We start from the raw sequence: 17,410 nt of genomic DNA, 5'->3' as shown, positions 1-17,410 counted from the left end.
CAGATTCCTGAGCAAAATAAAGGGCGGTGGTTGTCCTAAGGCACTTAGTTTTGGCGTGGTTTGTTATGCAGTGATAGGTGATAACCGGAACATACAGACAGATGCATGTGGAAGTCAGCCCAGGGTATGAGAAGGAATCCCAGGTTTTGTGGCGGCACCATGACAGGGGTGGAGGGATTACAAGGAGTCCTGCTGGTCCTGAGAGACAGTGGGGATCAGGCTGCGGGCTGGGCGTGCGGGAACAAGGGAAGCAGTGAGCTGAGTGAACTCCAGGATCCACTCCTACCCCTGAGTGTGGGCTGGGGAGGGACCAAGTTCCTGACATCCTTTTGGACTCTATTTTTATACATAAAGGAACATTACACACACTCTTTTGCGTCCATACGTCCTAATACAATTTCTTTTTAATGAGGAACACAATTGGGTATCATAAGCCTGGAGAATTCTTCGGTGGAGTTTTGCTGTAAAGGGGACCCAAAAAGTGGTTAATAACTGGAGAAGCTTGAGGGAGCCCTATCTTGGGTGTTTGTTTGAAGATGGTAAACAGTACAACACATCTGTATGTGGACAGGAATGATGCATCTCAAGGCATCATGAACATACCCAAAGTGAGGTATAATAAGGTTTGCCAAAGCTACAGCTCTGCCAAAAGCTAGTTGCTCACATTGCTTTAGAAATAAAATAGCTACACATTACATTTCTCCCGAATTGGGAAAATCCCATTCCTCAACTTCAAAGCTGAATCTGAGAGACTTAGAAGAGATCTTTGTGGCCTTTTTAGGAATAATTTACTCTTCTGTTCAACTCCCAATCTTCCCTTGACCCGGAGCCTGCAATTTGGCTTCTTTCAAATTAGTCCTTAGTGTATGCGAAATATTCCTGATTGTTATTTATTTTTATGAATTCTATGTAAACATTTCTTAAAATCTACCAAGCTCTTTCACACCTCAAGAAACACTGAGCTGAATCAAAGTCTTTAAATATTTTTAAGTGAAGGGCAGTTATCCTAACTGTGGCCACGGAAGAGGGCATCTATTAACCCCTATTACCTAGGACCACCCCGCCCCACCGCCCCAAATGATTCTACTTATAAAGATGTGGCTCTTAGCTTTTCCCTCGATTCCCTTCCAATGTATTTCTCTTTTGCTGAAGCATAGCCAGAGACCTTTTCTTGTTATTGTTGTATAAAACCAAAGAACCCTGAGACAGCCAGGATGTTAAATGCTATAAAGTCTCCTAGAAAGACCACTGCCTCCCAAGCTAGGTCCCAGACACGGATTTGGAGGGAGCCTCAATCTGGTTTTTACCCTAGGGAGCTCAGTTCGATTCGGCTATCTCTGTGTTCCCTGACAATTCGAACATTCTAGCTTCTGCAGAGACATCTCTGCCCAAAGTGATTGGAACAGGATAGTTCTGGAACGAGGCTGAACGTTAGAATCACCTGGAGGACTCTTCACAAGACAGCCTTATCACCAGCTGCAATGGGAACCTCTGAGCAGCAGGCCTGAGGCAACCAGTGTGCAACCCGGGTGGAAGACTCGGTCTTGACACTTGGGATTGTCAGTCAGGGACATTTTTAAGAGCACACACTTGCTTCTACCATATCCCTGACTTTCATGATAAACATTCACAACGGTTAGTTCCGTTATTTGTTACTATTCTGAGTGGATGCTCCTCCCACAGGCTTGTTTAGAAGCAGCAACAACACTGCTTGACACAGTTTTTATTTAATAATTATAACAAGGGCTTCCCTGGTAGCGCAATGGTTGAGAATTTGCCTGCCAATAAAGGGGACACGGGTTCGAGCCCTGGTCTGGGAAGATCCCACATGCCACGGAGCAACTGGGCCCGTGAGCCACAACTACTGAGCCTGTGCGTCTGGAGCCTATGCTCCGCAACAAGAGAGGACGCGATAGCGAGAGGCCCACACACCGCGATGAAGAGTGGCCCCCGCTCGCCGCAACTAGAGAAAGCCCTCGCACAGAAACGAAGACCCAACACAGCCCAAGATAAATAAATAAATAAATTTATTTATTTTAGAAAATAATAATTATAACAATAGGAAAAGACCCACAAATAATCTGCACAGCACTTATTTAATGGGCACAGGGACCAGTCATGATCCTGTTTAAACAAATTTATTCAGATGTCTCTTTGTAACAGGATCATCTCTTTACCACCACCCTAGCTATACCACAGTATCAGCACTTGGCTAACTGGGTTCTAATGACTGTATTACACGGAAAATCCCAGCCTTAGGTTTCTAACCAAGTATCAGCAGTAAAACTACTTTGCAAGAAAAGAAAAATGGAAGGAAGGGAGGGAGGGAAGGAAAGATTTCTTGCAGAATCTGCTCAAAGACTCTGTGGGAGTTGTCACGGGGGGTACGTCCCTTGCCCCGCACCAAGTTCCCTCCGGAGGGTCTGAATCAGTGCTCCCTCTAATCCTACTTCCTGGGTTTGCAACCTCCGCCTTGCACTGGACCCTCACATCACTGACTGACCTGGCCACCTGATTCTGACCTTCGCCTGACTTTGCTCCCTACTTTAAATGACTCTCTCTACACACCCTCACACGCATATGTACACAAACTGAGCTTGATTCTGTTTACCGATCATGCCTGCCTCTTCCCATTCCTGCTCTTTGATCTTTGTCTTTCATTCCCTCTCCATTACCATTTATTGAGTGAGCGCCTACTGTGTGCCAGGCACTGTAGTAGGTGTCTCATAAACATTATTCTTATCACCCACAACCCAACAACACAGATAATGTTCCTGCCTCACAACTGGAGAAAGACTAACTGCTGCTCAAGGTCAAGATTAACTACTACTGCAGGGTGTGATCCGAGCCAGACACAAGTGTTGACTGAAACATCACCTGAAGTCCCTTGTGGGTGGGGAGCGCAGAAACCAACATAAGGTACTTAAAATGTCACAATGCTTACGATGTTTAGGTTTAATGTAAACATATTTGCATCTGAAAGTGCAAATACTGTCTTCCATTGGTCTTTGAAAAGCAGAGTAGCCTTCTCTAGAAAGAAGTCTTATTTCTATAGTAAAAGTGCTAATAGCTGAAGACAGAAACAATTCCAAAGTCTGTATTAACAAAACCCACAAGAAAGTTATAGAAATACTTTATTTAAATATTAAGAAAAAAATTACACGTACTTAAGATGATTAAAAGTTCATATGTTAAACAAATGCTAAAAACCCAGTAATTTACACAGTGATAAATCTTAAGTGATGGGAAAACACAAAATCCTTTCAACTGGTCCTCCTCCTTACAAAGCTATTATAAAAACGGTATTATTAGGAATTGCTGAAGTTGGGTTAAAGGCACATGACACTATCATTCCTTTATATACACAGCCAGTCATCTCAAACACTGAACTGCTCACCCTTAAATGGAAGAGTGAACAACTTCTCTGAACTATCGGGAGTACATTATGCATCTCTAATGAAAATTCATTTAAATTTTTACACCAACAATTTCTCCAATGATCCAAACAGATTAACACTGCAAATTAGTTATTTCTGTCTTGAATAGAATATTTCTACTTTGAATCTGAACAATTCGATAATGAGTTTAGGAATATACAAATGAAATATAATTTATTCTGATTTCAACTACAGAGCTATAAAGTTACAATTCTTCCAAGGAAACCATTCACTTCATAGATGCAAAAACACACTGTAGCTTTTCCATTATGTCTGCGGTGCTTTCAGCTAGCTGGATATTAATCATTCACTTTAAACTGACATGCCCTTACACCTGAAAGAAAACCCAAGCGAGACATTCTATCTCAGGCTGTTGGATTTAATATTAAAAAGCACAGTTCAATCTCCCTGCCTACAACATTCTCTGGCTCTCTGTTACCAATTAAACGTTGATGTCGGCAGTAAGTCAAAAGCTCCTGAACATGTGGAAAAACTCAATATGGAACAGCCAGAGATTCAAAGCAGACAGGGTCAGATGAGGGAATGTTCTTGTGGCGACAGGTCAACAGGGACAGAGGACATACTGTGAGAGTCCAAACGGTCCTAGACACAGCACAACGTGTGGAAGGGACTCTGCACATCAGCATGTGTGTGCTAGCAGCTATTTTCAGACTAGCAACAATGAGAGGACATCCATTTCTTCTTTACCTGGTTATAGGGACTTTCCTTTAAAACTCCAAAGGGAGAACATGCTGTCTGTGAGCTGAAATGTCAGTTTTCTTTTGCACCCCAATAATTGAGTGCATTAACTTTTTCTTCTCTGGGCCCAGTTTTCCAAGTTTACTTCTCTGGGTCTCAGTTTTCAAGTTTACAAGTAAGTAAACTGACATATGGAATAGATTTTCTCCAAGTTCTAACGTAAGCAACATGAAGAGAGGGACCGTCTGTCTTTTTCACCATGTCCCTAAGCATGTACAGTGAGTACTCTGAACACATACTTATTCAATAAATGAGTTATCTGACAATTAGCAAATAGACCCCACTGTGAAGGCAGCAGGCCCAGGGACACGGTGGTCTCTGGGGAAGCAGAAATTCTATAAATAACATGGAAGGGAAAGGCTGGTGTGCCATCCATCAGATTTTTACGAGGCAGCCAGGACAGTTAGAAAACAGATTTTTCTTCTCAACTGGGTAAAATTGCCCATTCTTCCCATATTCCCATTAACTAAGAACGATCTAGCCAATAGTCATCAGTATAGAAGTAGGTGGAAGTTTACTGCAATAGAAAATGGGTCAATGTGTGAACTTATCCATATTGGAAGGTGCAAATACTCTCTTCATGAGATCTTGGAAGGTCAGGGTGCCTTCTCTAAAAAGTAGTCACTTAGAACTAAATTATGCAAATGGGAAGGGATCACAGTCCCTTCTACCTCAGAGTTCAATGGATGAACAACTCTCGTGTAAACATGACTGAAATAATTTACTAGTCCGTTACTGCTATGTCCACTGAAAATTATCATGAAAGACTTTTTCAAATGCATTCATTATTAGAAATACCATTCCAGAAATCTTACCTTTAGAAATCATCCAAGGAGTGAGATCAACATTACAACCCCCATAAACTGGGTAAACAACAGCAGTGGAGTGAAAAATGACCACACATGCCATAAAGCAACATTGAAGCTGAAAAGAAAAGGACAAAATAGCCACACAGTTCACAACTATAGCTATACTCTACACAACTATATTCTACTGCAGAATCTAGACTTAAAGGACTCATTTTTACCCGGTTTGGGAAAGTTCATTCAGCCAGTAACTTTCTATATATAAATCATGTTTCTCAGATATGTGACTTAGCCAATATTGGAAATATCACAATTTCTTCACAAAGTACTCAGAACTGGAATCACTAAAGCTCCTCTAACGAGAGCTGGCCTGGCTTAACAGACACTTCAGTCTCTTAACATTAGTATCTGTAAAGGAACACGAAATAAAATGACTACAGCCTGCTTTTACGATCTCACACACTACCAAACTATAATGGTAAAAAAAAAAAAAAAAAAAAGACGGTTAAAGTATTTTTCTGTTAGAAACAGAATGAAAAAGTAATCATTTATAAGCTGCTATTAAACTTTCCATTGAGAAAAATACTATTCCTGTCACCAGGTAAGAATAACACACTTTCTAAGTGCAACGATTTTTATGAACTGAATTTTTAACAGCAGAAGTTAATAAAGGAAAATTATAGTCAATTAAATAAGTGTTTCAGATAGTTAATGACTAACATAATATTTTGAGAAGTAGACATTTAAATAGCTATAATCCTACTGTTCTAAAACATACAATAATATTTCTGGGGGTGACGTTAGCCTTATAAGAAATTGTAAAATAAGACAACTGTCTACACGCGTCACCGAAGGGTTAATAAAAAACCACATCACAATGCAACATATGTCAAACACCCATAAACTTCAACTACAGAAAATACATAATGGAAAAAATACATTTAAACTGAATATGTACAAAGGTGTGTGGTTTTCCCTAAATTAAAATGCAATTAATATAAAGAGAGGAAAAAACCTAAAAGCCCATACACAATGTTCAGTGTAATTTTCTCTCTGGTTGGCAGGATCATGGGATTTACTTCCTTTGTGTTTTTCTGTAATTTACAGATTTTTCTTTAATGAGCAAGTTATAAAATACTTTTATAAACATTAAAAAAAACTTTTCATTGAGAACCTCTTAGCTTATGAAAAATGATGTTAATTGTGGCATTATTTGTAATGAAAGAATAAAAAATGAAAGAATAAAAAAAAAGAATAAAAAAACAGGGAGCTGGTTAAATAAATCATGATATGTCCATGCAGTGATAATAATGTAACTGTTAAAAAGAATGAGACACATCTATATGTACTGGTATGGAAGAATTCCAAACTCAATTTAAAAAAAAAAAAGATCACTCTGGAAAACAGTTTGGCACTATTTACTAGAGTTGGAGGTCTGCATACCCGATGAGCCAACGATTTCCCTTCTAGAGATATGTATATATGTATGCATGTACATATACATCCGACAGAAAGACGCACAGGCACACAAGACATACACAAGAATGCTCTTAACAGCATCACTCATAATAACCCCAAACTGGAAACAATCCAAATGCGATCAACAGCAGAACAGATAAACTGGGAGTTGGTTATAAGATGGAATGCTGAACAGCAATGAAAACGAGCAACTGTTATGCACAATATGGACGAATCATACATAATGTTGCATGTAAACAGTCAAATGTAAAAGGACACATACTATATGAACCCATTTCTATAAGAGATGCAAAAGAAAGCAGTTACCATGAAGGTGGGGACAGTGTTTACCTGCGGGCAGGAATGAAGGTACAGTGACTGGGACGGGGCATGGAAGGGGTTAGAGGGGGCCGGCACAGATCTTTCTCTTGACCTCGTTAGGGTTTACACCAAGGCTCATTGCATGATAATTCAGCTGTATATTTTAGATTCTTCCACTTTTCTGTCTGTATTGTACTTCACAATGAAAATGATTTAAAAAGCAAAATGCAATTATATATATATATATATATATATATATATATATATATATATATATAGCATGCCACCATTTGTATTTTAAATAACTAAATATATAAGTAAAGAAAGATACTACTGAAAAGGGAATCAAGGAGACTGCTTTCCCATTATTCCCTTTTTTTTCTCTCTTGAATTTTGTACCATGTACATCATTACCTGATCAAAAAAATTTTCATTCCAAAGGTAACTTACCAAATTCCTGCTACAATAAAAGTAGCAGTTGTAATAGGTATCAACGTTGGATACTTGATATCATAATCTTCAATTCCACAATACCATTCCAGATAGACTATGCAGTAAAATGCAATCGATAAGCTAACAAGCAACAAGGTACCGCCAAACAGAAACCAACTGTAGAGACAAAAATAATACCCTTCTATTATCCTCTTTTACATCCTCTGCAGCCTAATAGTAAATAATCTTTTTTGACACATCTGAAATGTGACATAGGCTCATATCATTGCTGGCTTACCATACCAATGGCAGTGATCCCATTTTTGACAGTGCATGTATCTGACAAAGGTTTTGTAAGTTTACCTTTGAATACAGGTGATTTGAATTTTGAGTCCTGTCCCATAACACAGGGCCTACCAGCCAGGTATGACTCAGCCCTGCTACTAGAGAAAGGAAGAATCTTAACTTACTGAATCAGAATTTCTATGCCTATCTTTAGAAAGATGTTATTTGCAATTTTGCTCCAGACTGTGTGCAGCATACCTTGGGTCTAGACAATATAAACTACTTCTAAAGGCTCTTCAGATACCTGAAGCTGACTAGAAATTCAGTGATTGTTAAGCAAATATGTACACAAAAATAAAGTGGTTTAAAAAAAAAAGTGCTAATTGACAGCACTTAACAAATCAGGTATCTTAAAAGTTTTCATTAATAGACTAAATATCTATTTCTAAGAAGAATATCAACTGGGGAAGGGGCAGAGGGACCCACAGTTACTCAATCCCAGCTTGCAGAAAGTCTAGATCTAATAGGAGATGGGTAGGTAAAGATGAGAGTGAGACGCATGAAAGGATGAAAAAGACAGACTTTAAACACACACACACACACACACACTTTCATAAACTAACTGACAAAAAAGGATTTTTTTCTTTAAACATACAGGAAAGCGAGCGGCTTTCTGGTTGTTTCTGAAGTTTTGAGTGTGAGAGTAATAAAGATTTCAACAGATACCATCAACTCCTCCAAGTTAAGCTGGGTTTCTTGAAATACTGAATATCAATTTGGAAGGAGTTAATTCATATTGCCTCTCGTAAAAGATTTCTAAATGAAACCCTCCCATTCCTAGAATATCTCCAGTCCTCCCCCAAGGGCCAATGGCTTTTTGCTCCTTCCAACTCCACAGAAGACCTGGCTCAGTGTGTGTGAGAAAAAGCTCATCAGCCCCTTCCTTCCAGCCCCTGCTGGTCATGGGAGGAGGCCAGATTTGGAAAATCAGAGGAATGAACCCTTTTCGAGAAAGCAGAAGGCAGCCTGCACAGACTGCCTCTGGGTAGCGCCCTCCCGCCACAGCTGCCCCAACTCCCCGCTGCTTACCGAGGCCTCAGCAAGAAAGCAACACGACTCTACTCAAAATCCTCAGCCTTCGGCCATGCGTTTCTGTCTCTTTTCCTCTAAGATGACACTTCTTTGAGGACAGGCCTATGACTCCCACTTTCTTTTCATGCCCCCCAGTCCTGGTCCGGAGGCTGAGTCCAGGCTCTGTCACACACCACCGGTGGGCTACTGTGTGCCGCTACTCCTGTGGGCGCCCCCAAACACCTTACAGTGTAGTGAGTTACTCCTTACCTCACCATCTCCTTTAACTACTGAGAATAGTTAGTATTCTCATATACGAGGATACATAGGACACAAATGGATAAATCCTGTCATCTCTCCTGAAACCTCAGAAAGGCCTACCTCCTGAGGCTGGGCTGGACTGGGTGCCCCTTCTAGGTGCACTCACAGCATCCCGCACATACCCTCGCACACGCAAACAGTACGCACCACATGACTTACTCATCTATCACAGCCTAAAATGAGCTGGTGGAGGGTGAGAAATGTGCCTTGTTCATCACTGTGACCATAACTGGATACATCTCAGGCTCTCATGAGATATTTCATGAACGAAGCAGCAGGTGCTACTGATGGTGTCTGAAACAACCATCCCTTCTTTTCCCAGCCCAAGTTCTAGACCAATTGAAAGACACAAAGAAACCAAACTGATAAAGACCAACTGTCAGCTTCTTTACTGATAGAGCTACGAAAAGAAGATAGCTTTGGTGAATGGTGACAACGTGCTTCCTCACACTGAAACCCAGAAAGAGACAGACTTACCCACTGGGTTTCAAGTCACAGTGAAAACCTAGAGACCTTCTCATGTCAGGGTCGCCCCATAAAACAATGGTGCAGAAAAGCAGCCCAGAATCTGTGCTTCCCATGGGCAGCTGGCTCCCAAGAGGAAGAAGGTGCTGAGCTTACATGCCTGGTTCTTCATCCCAAACCCTATCAGGAGGTCTAGCACCTCCCAGGGGAGAAGCCAGTGAGGGGAAGGGCCAGAAGATGGGAGTGTTTAGGGAAAGCTCCTGCTTGTGGAAATAAGGAAGGGGAACAAGCTCTCTCCCTGCCATAGTTTACATAACACCGCCCCCCCACCCCCCGCCTGCTTTCCCCGGACCACCTGCTCCCTCACTCTCCTCAGGCGCCCCTCCAGCAGTCACTGCTCTTCCTGAGGGCCTCTGTGGGAGAGACTGTGTGTCCCCCAACCCCCAACGATATCACCGGATCAAACAGTCCCGTCTGCATCTTTCTAGCCCCGCTGGTACTTCCAAACAATTACACTCGCACTTTAAGCAAATCACCCCTCTCGATGCCAGCTCCGATGCTCACCAACACGTCTCCCTCTTTTTCTGTTATCTAGGGGCCTCCAGAACACTCTCCAATGCCCAGTGAGGACTCAGGAGTGTGATGAACAACCTTCCCCTCCATGTCAACTCCTAGATTTTATACTAAAGAGATTTCAATCCTCATGAACAATGGACTATTTGACATCCTGCCTCAAAGCTCCTGACTCCTCCCACCAGTGACCTCAACTTTAATTCAATCACAGCCTGTACATGTGGTTACCTTGTTGGCTGTAACTATTCTCTGAAAACGAGCTCTGAGACCCAATTCCCACCCACCACAATTCTCATTCCCTCCTCCCAATGCTCTTGTACTTGATCTTATTAAAGACCTTCAGTCATTCTCTCTGCGTGGTTTACAAATGGATTAGGTCCTTCTTAAATTCACTACCGTCCTCATCCTACAAAACACCTGTGCTGAGAAAGCCCACTGAAATAATTTCCAGCCTCACCCACTCTGCAGTACGTGCCCAGAACACACACTCTCTTTTTCAACTCTGCGTCACCAGCACCTCCAACACCATGCCCTGCAGAAAGTAGGCGCCTACTAAGCGTTTGAAGAAGTTGGCTCACAAAACGTGAAAAATAAAACAAGTGTGTTTAACTTACGAAGCAATAAAGTTTTCTTACCTGCTGGTGTGAAAGTTTTCTTTAACGGTTTGAAAGAAATCAACATAATAGGTCACAGCAATGGATGCCAAAATCCAGAATCCAGAATGGATATTAAGTCTTGGAAGAGGTTTCTCCTTTTTCTCAACAGGTGTAGAGGTTTCTGCAAATAACAGAGAGTTCAACTTATGAAGTAACCATTAACGTCACAGGAAAAATTATACCTTTTTTTTGGCCACGCCGTGCCGCTTACAGGATCTTAGTTCCCCGACCAGGGGCTGAACCTGCTCCCTCGGCAGTAAAAGCGCGGAGTCCTAACTACTGGACTGCCAGGGAATTCCTTTTTTTTTTTTTTAATTACACCTATTTTAAGTCAAATAAAATAATTTCCTAGAGCTTTCTAAGAACCACATTCTCTCCCATTATAGTACCAATTTCTTCTGTAAAACCACCAAAATAGGTTTATATTTTTAGAAATAATTAATAGGAGCCTGCCATAAAACCTGTCCAATATAGTCAACTTGTTTTGCTGCTAAATGAGTTTTGCAACCAAATTTATTTATATAGTCTTTTGGAAAGAATAATGCCATCTGGTAGTATAGGAATTTTAATGCTATGCTTCACATGTAGTCTAGGAAAGTCATTAGTCCTGTTAATTAAGAAAAATGCAAGTGGCAAACATTAGAACACAAAATGGACTTGATTTTCCAAAAACACTACTTACAACTACATATTTTAATTTTTTAAACAAACACAACCTTTTGGGGCAGCTCAAAAGTGGAAAGGGCACACTGGAGGTCCAGTCCCAACATGGTACTTGTCTTAGACAGGTGATGGACAAGTCAAATTCCTTCCATCTGGGACCCAATCTGAAAGAATGGGTCAAATGGGGTCTAACAAGTTCCCCATGTGACTGACATGCCCTCTCTATCAGTTCATGTGAGAACCACTAGTATGTAGCCAAGGTTCCCGAGCTTTTAGCTGACCATCAGAATTCCTGGGAAGCTTATTCATAATAGAAATTCTGCGAGACACTCTCAAAATTTATAAACCAGCATGCCTGCACATGCTGTTTTCTGCGTTTACTTTTTAAAAGTAATAAATACACAAGATTTACAACATACAGGACAAAAAGATCTAAGGTGAAATCGCTCTCTTTATCCTTAAGCCCAGTTCCCCAGCCCCAAAGCAGCTACCAGTAATAACGTCTACTGAATTCTTGCATATTCTATGCATCTACAGGTGAACACACACCGCATGTTATCTGGTTTGAACACAAATGGTGGCATACCATACGTTGTTCTGCGCCTCCCTTTGAAAAGCATCCACATTGGTTCATAAAAGTCTGCCTGCTGTGTCATGTATAAACAGCCAAGTGTATTTAACCAGCTCCCTGCTGACGGACAATTAGATGTTTCCAGTCGTTCGCTATTACAAGCAAAGCTGAGATTAAAGACTTTGCACACACGCCCTTGTGTACTGCTACGAGTACGCTCCTTTGTTAGGTTCTTAGAAATACAATCTGTGGATATTTTTTATTTTAATGGATATGGCCAAACAGGGGTTAAACCAGCTCTCCTGGGAATCCTGAAGACCAAGATGCGCAGGGCTACCTGATCTCTAAGGGTCTTTTACGACAGTAAATACCCGACTTGCAAAACTACTTGGTAAGCCTTGAAAAAACGAAACCCTGTCCCTCCTGACTGGGTAGGGCTGCGAGAGGCCCGCGGGGCCGGCCGTGTCCGGCGCCTCGCCTCTGGGAACGTCTGCGCGACTCGGAGCGCGCCACGAGGGGTGCCTCACCCGGCCCGGCGTAGCCCTCGCGGTCCTGCTGGACCACCACGTCCCGCGGGAACAGGTATCTCCGCCGGACTCGGTCCCGAGCCTGTAGAGCGTCCATCTTAGCACCGCCCAGAAACTGGGCGGTAGTGACGTCAAGCCCACCGGAACTTCCGGCCTCGGTTCGCCGGAGGAGGGAGGGATTTCCCTTTGTGAAGAGGAGAGGCTGTGTTTTCTTCGCAGGTTTAGTTCGTGAGAACGTACGGAGGGTTAGGCTTTGGTATCTCAGTGCTCAAATCCGGAAACATGATTTGAATTTCAAAATATTTATCCTTCCCCATCTAGAGGTATCCAGTTTGTTCCGAACTACGGAAGCCCAGAAGGGTCAAGCTTACCGATGCCGGCGAATGCGCGCGAGTGGGTGTGCTAGGCCCTACGGGGGCACTTCCTTGCTTTTGTGCTCTGCGTCCTGAACCCTGTGGCTCCTGTATGCCCAAAGCATCTCACCCCTCAGCTTCTTTCCTCCTTCTCCTCCTCAGGAGTCGCCCAGCTAGACGTGAAAGAGTCAGAGGCCACCCAGGAGGAGGAAAAGACCGCTGGGCCGGGCCCGGGAACCTGCGGTGGAGTCTGGGCCTGGCGCTGACCGCTCAGGTGGGCTCAGGCAAGAAATAAACCTTTCTGGGCCTGTTTCCTCTTCTGTACAACGGGGATTATACCTGCCTCATGGATTTGTTCTGGGGTTTTAAATGTGAAGCACCCGTATGTGGTTCGTGTTAGCCCCCTTCTTACGGCTTGTGAGAAATTACCCCCAGCCAGAAACGTGAAAGCTAAATTTGTACTTTGCCAGAAATCCGTCAGTTCCCATCACTCACGCTCATAAACTGAAAAAGACTGTGTCACTAATTCACAAGTTTTCCTCCATCAGTAACCCTGATTGCTACTCTTCTTGCCTCCTTCCTACCGTGTCATATGTTGAGAAATTTTGTGCTTAACCCTTCAAACTTTTGCTGAGCACTTACTGTCTGCTAGGAACTGTTAGGCACCATGCGAGGCAATGGAGATAAGATGGATAAGACGTGACGTTGCCCTTGAGGAGCTCCTGGGCCAAAAATGACCACAGAGACCTAGTACAGTAGAAAGCACTATTTATAAATGTATGGAAGCGTTTCATTAATTCAGTCAACAAACATTTTCTGAGCAGCTACATCTGCTAAAATGCTGAGGACAGGGGCAAGTTAGAATCTAGTGGTGGAGACGATTTCCATCCAATGCCGTAACAGAGATACTGCATATGAGGTTATGAGAGCACCGAATAAAGGGCAGCCCTTCATTCTGCTGTGGTACGTGGGGACCAGGGAGAGTGGCTTGAGGTAGGTTGAATACAGGGATGGATAGTCCAGAAAGCCACCCAGGAAGTAAAATCTGAATTAGGCACTCTTTAATATCACTATGTGTTGTGAGTGTTTGCAGAAGAAATGCAATAAATATTCAAGAAAAGAATGTCAAGTTTCTACGGGTTTATTTCTATCATTTTTTCAGCCCTTGTAGCAAACCCTTTGGAGAAAAGGATTTAACAACTGGGTGGATCATATGGCCTTTCTACACAATACCTCCTTTTTCCCGTTTTGTTTTTTTCTTTTTCTTTTCAGACTCCTAAAGAACCAGGGGTTTATCTCTTCAAAGCCACCTGGGGTCTTTGCCCTCCCTTCTCCTTTTGCTTGTACAGGGTTAGAAGCCTTGTTAACAGGAAGTGAATTCCTCTCATCAAATACAGTCTTCTGTTGATTGTCTCCTTGTAAAAAGGTCAGTGCTGGGTCTCCCTTGTAATTGAATATTCCCGAGAGCATCGCAACCATTCCAGGGTTTCCATATGTAGTATGTTCGGGTCAGATCAGTTTCCCCTTTGGTGGTTTCAGGGCCTTTGTATCTGGATCCGAATGCCTTTCAGCTTTTTTTCCCCCCTGATATTTTAAATGCACTTCTTGCAGACCATATTGATGATACTTAAAAGCAGGTTGGAAAAAATTCGGTATTTAATGACCACATCTTCATTGCTAGGGCCCATTAAATAAGTTCTTCAATGTGTGTACTGTGCACCGAAATGATAGATGTATGATATCAGTTTGCTACCAACCAAGAAATTTCATTTTGACTGTGGATTACTTTTGGGGGAAAAATGAATTTGACTGTGACCTTTGCTGGCCTTCCCTTAGCAATGTGGTTAAATCCAAGGTGTTCATAGACTATTGAATCCTGGCGCCATCACTCTGGATTCCTTGGGCAAGTTATTTCATTGTTCTAAGTATCAGTTTCCTCATCTGTGACACAGTAGGTACCAGAGTGAAGATAAGTGTATACCAATTGTTTAGGCTAGTGCCTCGCACGTTCAAGCAGTGGTAGTTATTAATTGGCCTTGCCAGGCTTTCTGGATTTGGTTTCTGCTTACCTCCTCATCAGTTATTCCCTTCTCCTTGGGCTCCAGTTACTCTTTTTTTTTTTTTGCGGTACGCGGGCCTCTCACTGTTGTGGCCTCTCCCGTTGCGGAGCACAGGCTCAGGACGCGCAGGCTCAGCGGCCATGGCTCACGGGCTCAACCGCTCCGCGGCATGTGGGATCTTCCCAGACCGGGGCACGAACCCGTGTCCCCTGCATTGGCAGGTGGACACTCAACAACTGCGCCACCAGGGAAGCCCTCCAGTTACTCTTTGTTGCAATTTTCCTTTTGCTTGTGCTCTCCCAGTTGACAGGGGGCTACAACCATGTCATAGCTGCTCCCCAATGCCTTGCAAACACCTGGCACATAGCAGGTGATAAAATAAATTTTTACATATTGAGATATAGGGAAATCATTCTGGCTTCTACATGAGTTAATCAGAATTTTATGCTAACTAAAATAGCCTGTTTTTGGCCTATCAAACCTACTTTGTACATCTGTTTTATTTTTTTTAATTAAATTATTTATTTATTTATTTTTGGCTGCGTTGGGTCTTCGTTGCTGTGCGCGGGCATTCTTTAGTTGCAGCAAGCGAGGGCTACTCTTCATTGTGGTGTGTGGGCTTCTCATTGCAGTGGCTTCTCTTGTTGCAGAGCACAGCCTCTAGGTGCAAGGGCTTCAGTAGTTGTGGCATGTGTGCTCAGTAGTTGTGGCTCATGGGCCCTAGAGCGCAGGCTCAGTAGCTGTGGCACACAGGCTTAGCTGCTCCGCGGCATGTAGAATCTTCCTGGACCAGGGCTTGAACCTGTGTCCCCTGCATTGGCAGGCAGAATCTTAACCACTGTGCCACCAGGGAAGCCCTGTACATCTGCTTTAATTATTAAAGAAAAGGGCACATTGACCAGATGTAAAGAATGTCCATTTTAAAAATAAAGATTAAATGCCCCTCTTCCTGGGACGCCAATGCTGGTCCTCCTTTGATGATAAGACTCCCTTCCCAGGTGCCAAGGCCATTACTGTATGTGCTGTATGTGTATGCATTGGTATTTTTTTAAAACCTTGAAGAAATGCATCCCTGATTTGTTTAATGTTCTTTGTTCTGACAAGATATAAAACTGTGCTGAAAACCTGCTTCTCCAGAGCAGTTTCTTAATCTGGGAACCAGGCTTCTGGGCTAGTTCTCAGTTTGGCACAAATAAAACTCTTTTCTAATTATTGATTATTGATTATTTTCGTCGACATAGGAATTCCATTACCCGGTTTTTACTTTGACCCTTGGTCACAATTAACCCTGGTCTTTGGTGTAGACATCCCTTCCTCTGAGAAAACACTTTTTCTCCCTTCTATAGCAGTCCTGCAGTGTTCTCAGGAGGCTGACCCTGCCCTAGGAGAGGGCACATGACCCAGACCAGACTTGTCAGTCCCCAGGACTTAGGCTAGAGCTGTTGGGAAGACCTGTCTGAGGTCCGTGTGGGCTTGTCACCATGGAGACACACAGAGGAGCCCACCTTAGGAAGGAAGCTCTGAGATGCAAGCCAAGCCAAGCAGTCTCACAGCACTGTTTCAACCCCTGAATCCAGCCAAGCCCTACTTAAGCTAGTTAAGAACATGAACTCTGGAGCCAGCTGCCTGGCCAGCTGTCATTACTGGTTCTGTCATTACTGGCTGTTTTAACCTTGGGCAAGCCAGGGATCCTCTCTTTTGTCTACAAGATTGGGTAAAGATTAAAACTACTAATACATGTAGGGATTCGTTCAAGATGGCAGAATAGAAGGACATGCACTCCTTCTTGCGAGAGCACCAGAATCACAACTAACTGTTGAACAATCATCGACAGGAAGACACTGGAACTCACCAAAAAAGATACCCCACATCCAAAGACAAGGGAGAAGCCGCAGTGAGACAGTAGGAGGGGCGCCATCACAATAAAATCAAATCCCATAACCACTGGGTGGGTGACTCACAAACTGGAGAACAGTTATACCACAGAAGTCCGCCCACTGGAGTAAAGGTTCTGAGCCCCATGTCAGGCTTCCCAACCTGGGGGTCCGGCAATGGGAGGAGGAATTCCCAGAGAATCAGACTTTGAAGGCTAACAGGATTTGATTTCAGGCCTTCGACAGAACTAGGGGAAACAGAGACTGCACTCATGGAGGGTACACACAAAGTGGTGTGTGCATTAGGACCCGGGGGAAGGAGCAGTCACCCCATAGGAGACTGAACCAGACCTACCTGCTAGTGTTGGAGGGTCTCCTGCAGAGGCGGGGGGCAGCTGTGGCTCACTGCAGGAACAAGGACACAGGCAGGAGAAGTTCTGGGAAGTACTCCTTGGCATGAGCCCTCCTGGAGTCTGCCATTAGTGCCACCAAAAAGACTGTAGCCTCCCATGCTGGGTCCCCTCAGGCCAAACAACCAACAGGGAGGGAACTCAACCCCACCCATCAGCAGACAAGCAGATTAAAGTTTTACTGAGCTCCACCAACCAGAGCAACACCCCGCTCTACCCACCACCAGTCCCTCCCATCAGGAAGCTTGCACAAGCCTCTTAGATAACCTCATCCACCAGAGGGCAGACAGCAGAAGCAAGAACTACAGTCCTGCAGCCTGTGGAACAAAAACCACATTCATAGAAAGGTAGATGAAAAGGCAGAGGAC

At 43.2% G+C, this 17,410-nt stretch overlaps 1 protein-coding gene across 2 annotated transcripts; it reads right to left on the bottom strand.

Moving 5' to 3' along the window:
* Positions 1-3,117: 3,117 nt before the first annotated feature.
* Positions 3,118-17,141, bottom strand: TMEM128 (transmembrane protein 128). 2 transcript variants are annotated; one of them, XM_082838969.1, is made up of 5 exons: positions 16,988-17,141; positions 10,564-10,705; positions 7,232-7,390; positions 5,012-5,120; positions 3,118-3,771 (listed from the first exon to the last, which is right to left on the bottom strand). In XM_082838969.1, exons 1-4 carry the CDS (start codon positions 17,088-17,090, stop codon positions 5,021-5,023), a joined length of 504 nt encoding a protein of 167 aa, XP_082695095.1. In that variant the 5' UTR covers positions 17,091-17,141; the 3' UTR covers positions 3,118-3,771; positions 5,012-5,020. The 2 variants fall into 2 exon arrangements, with proteins under 2 accessions (XP_082695095.1, XP_082695096.1); XM_082838970.1 differs by lacking the exon at positions 16,988-17,141 and adding an exon at positions 12,346-12,446.
* Between the last annotated feature and the right edge of the window lie 269 nt (positions 17,142-17,410).

Source organism: Leucopleurus acutus, assembly GCF_964270905.1.
Source record: "Leucopleurus acutus genome assembly, chromosome: 4".
Taxonomy (NCBI): Eukaryota; Metazoa; Chordata; class Mammalia; order Artiodactyla; family Delphinidae; genus Leucopleurus; species Leucopleurus acutus.
The sequence above is the reverse complement of the archived record's forward strand: the minus strand, read 5'-3'. Positions and strand labels throughout refer to the sequence as shown.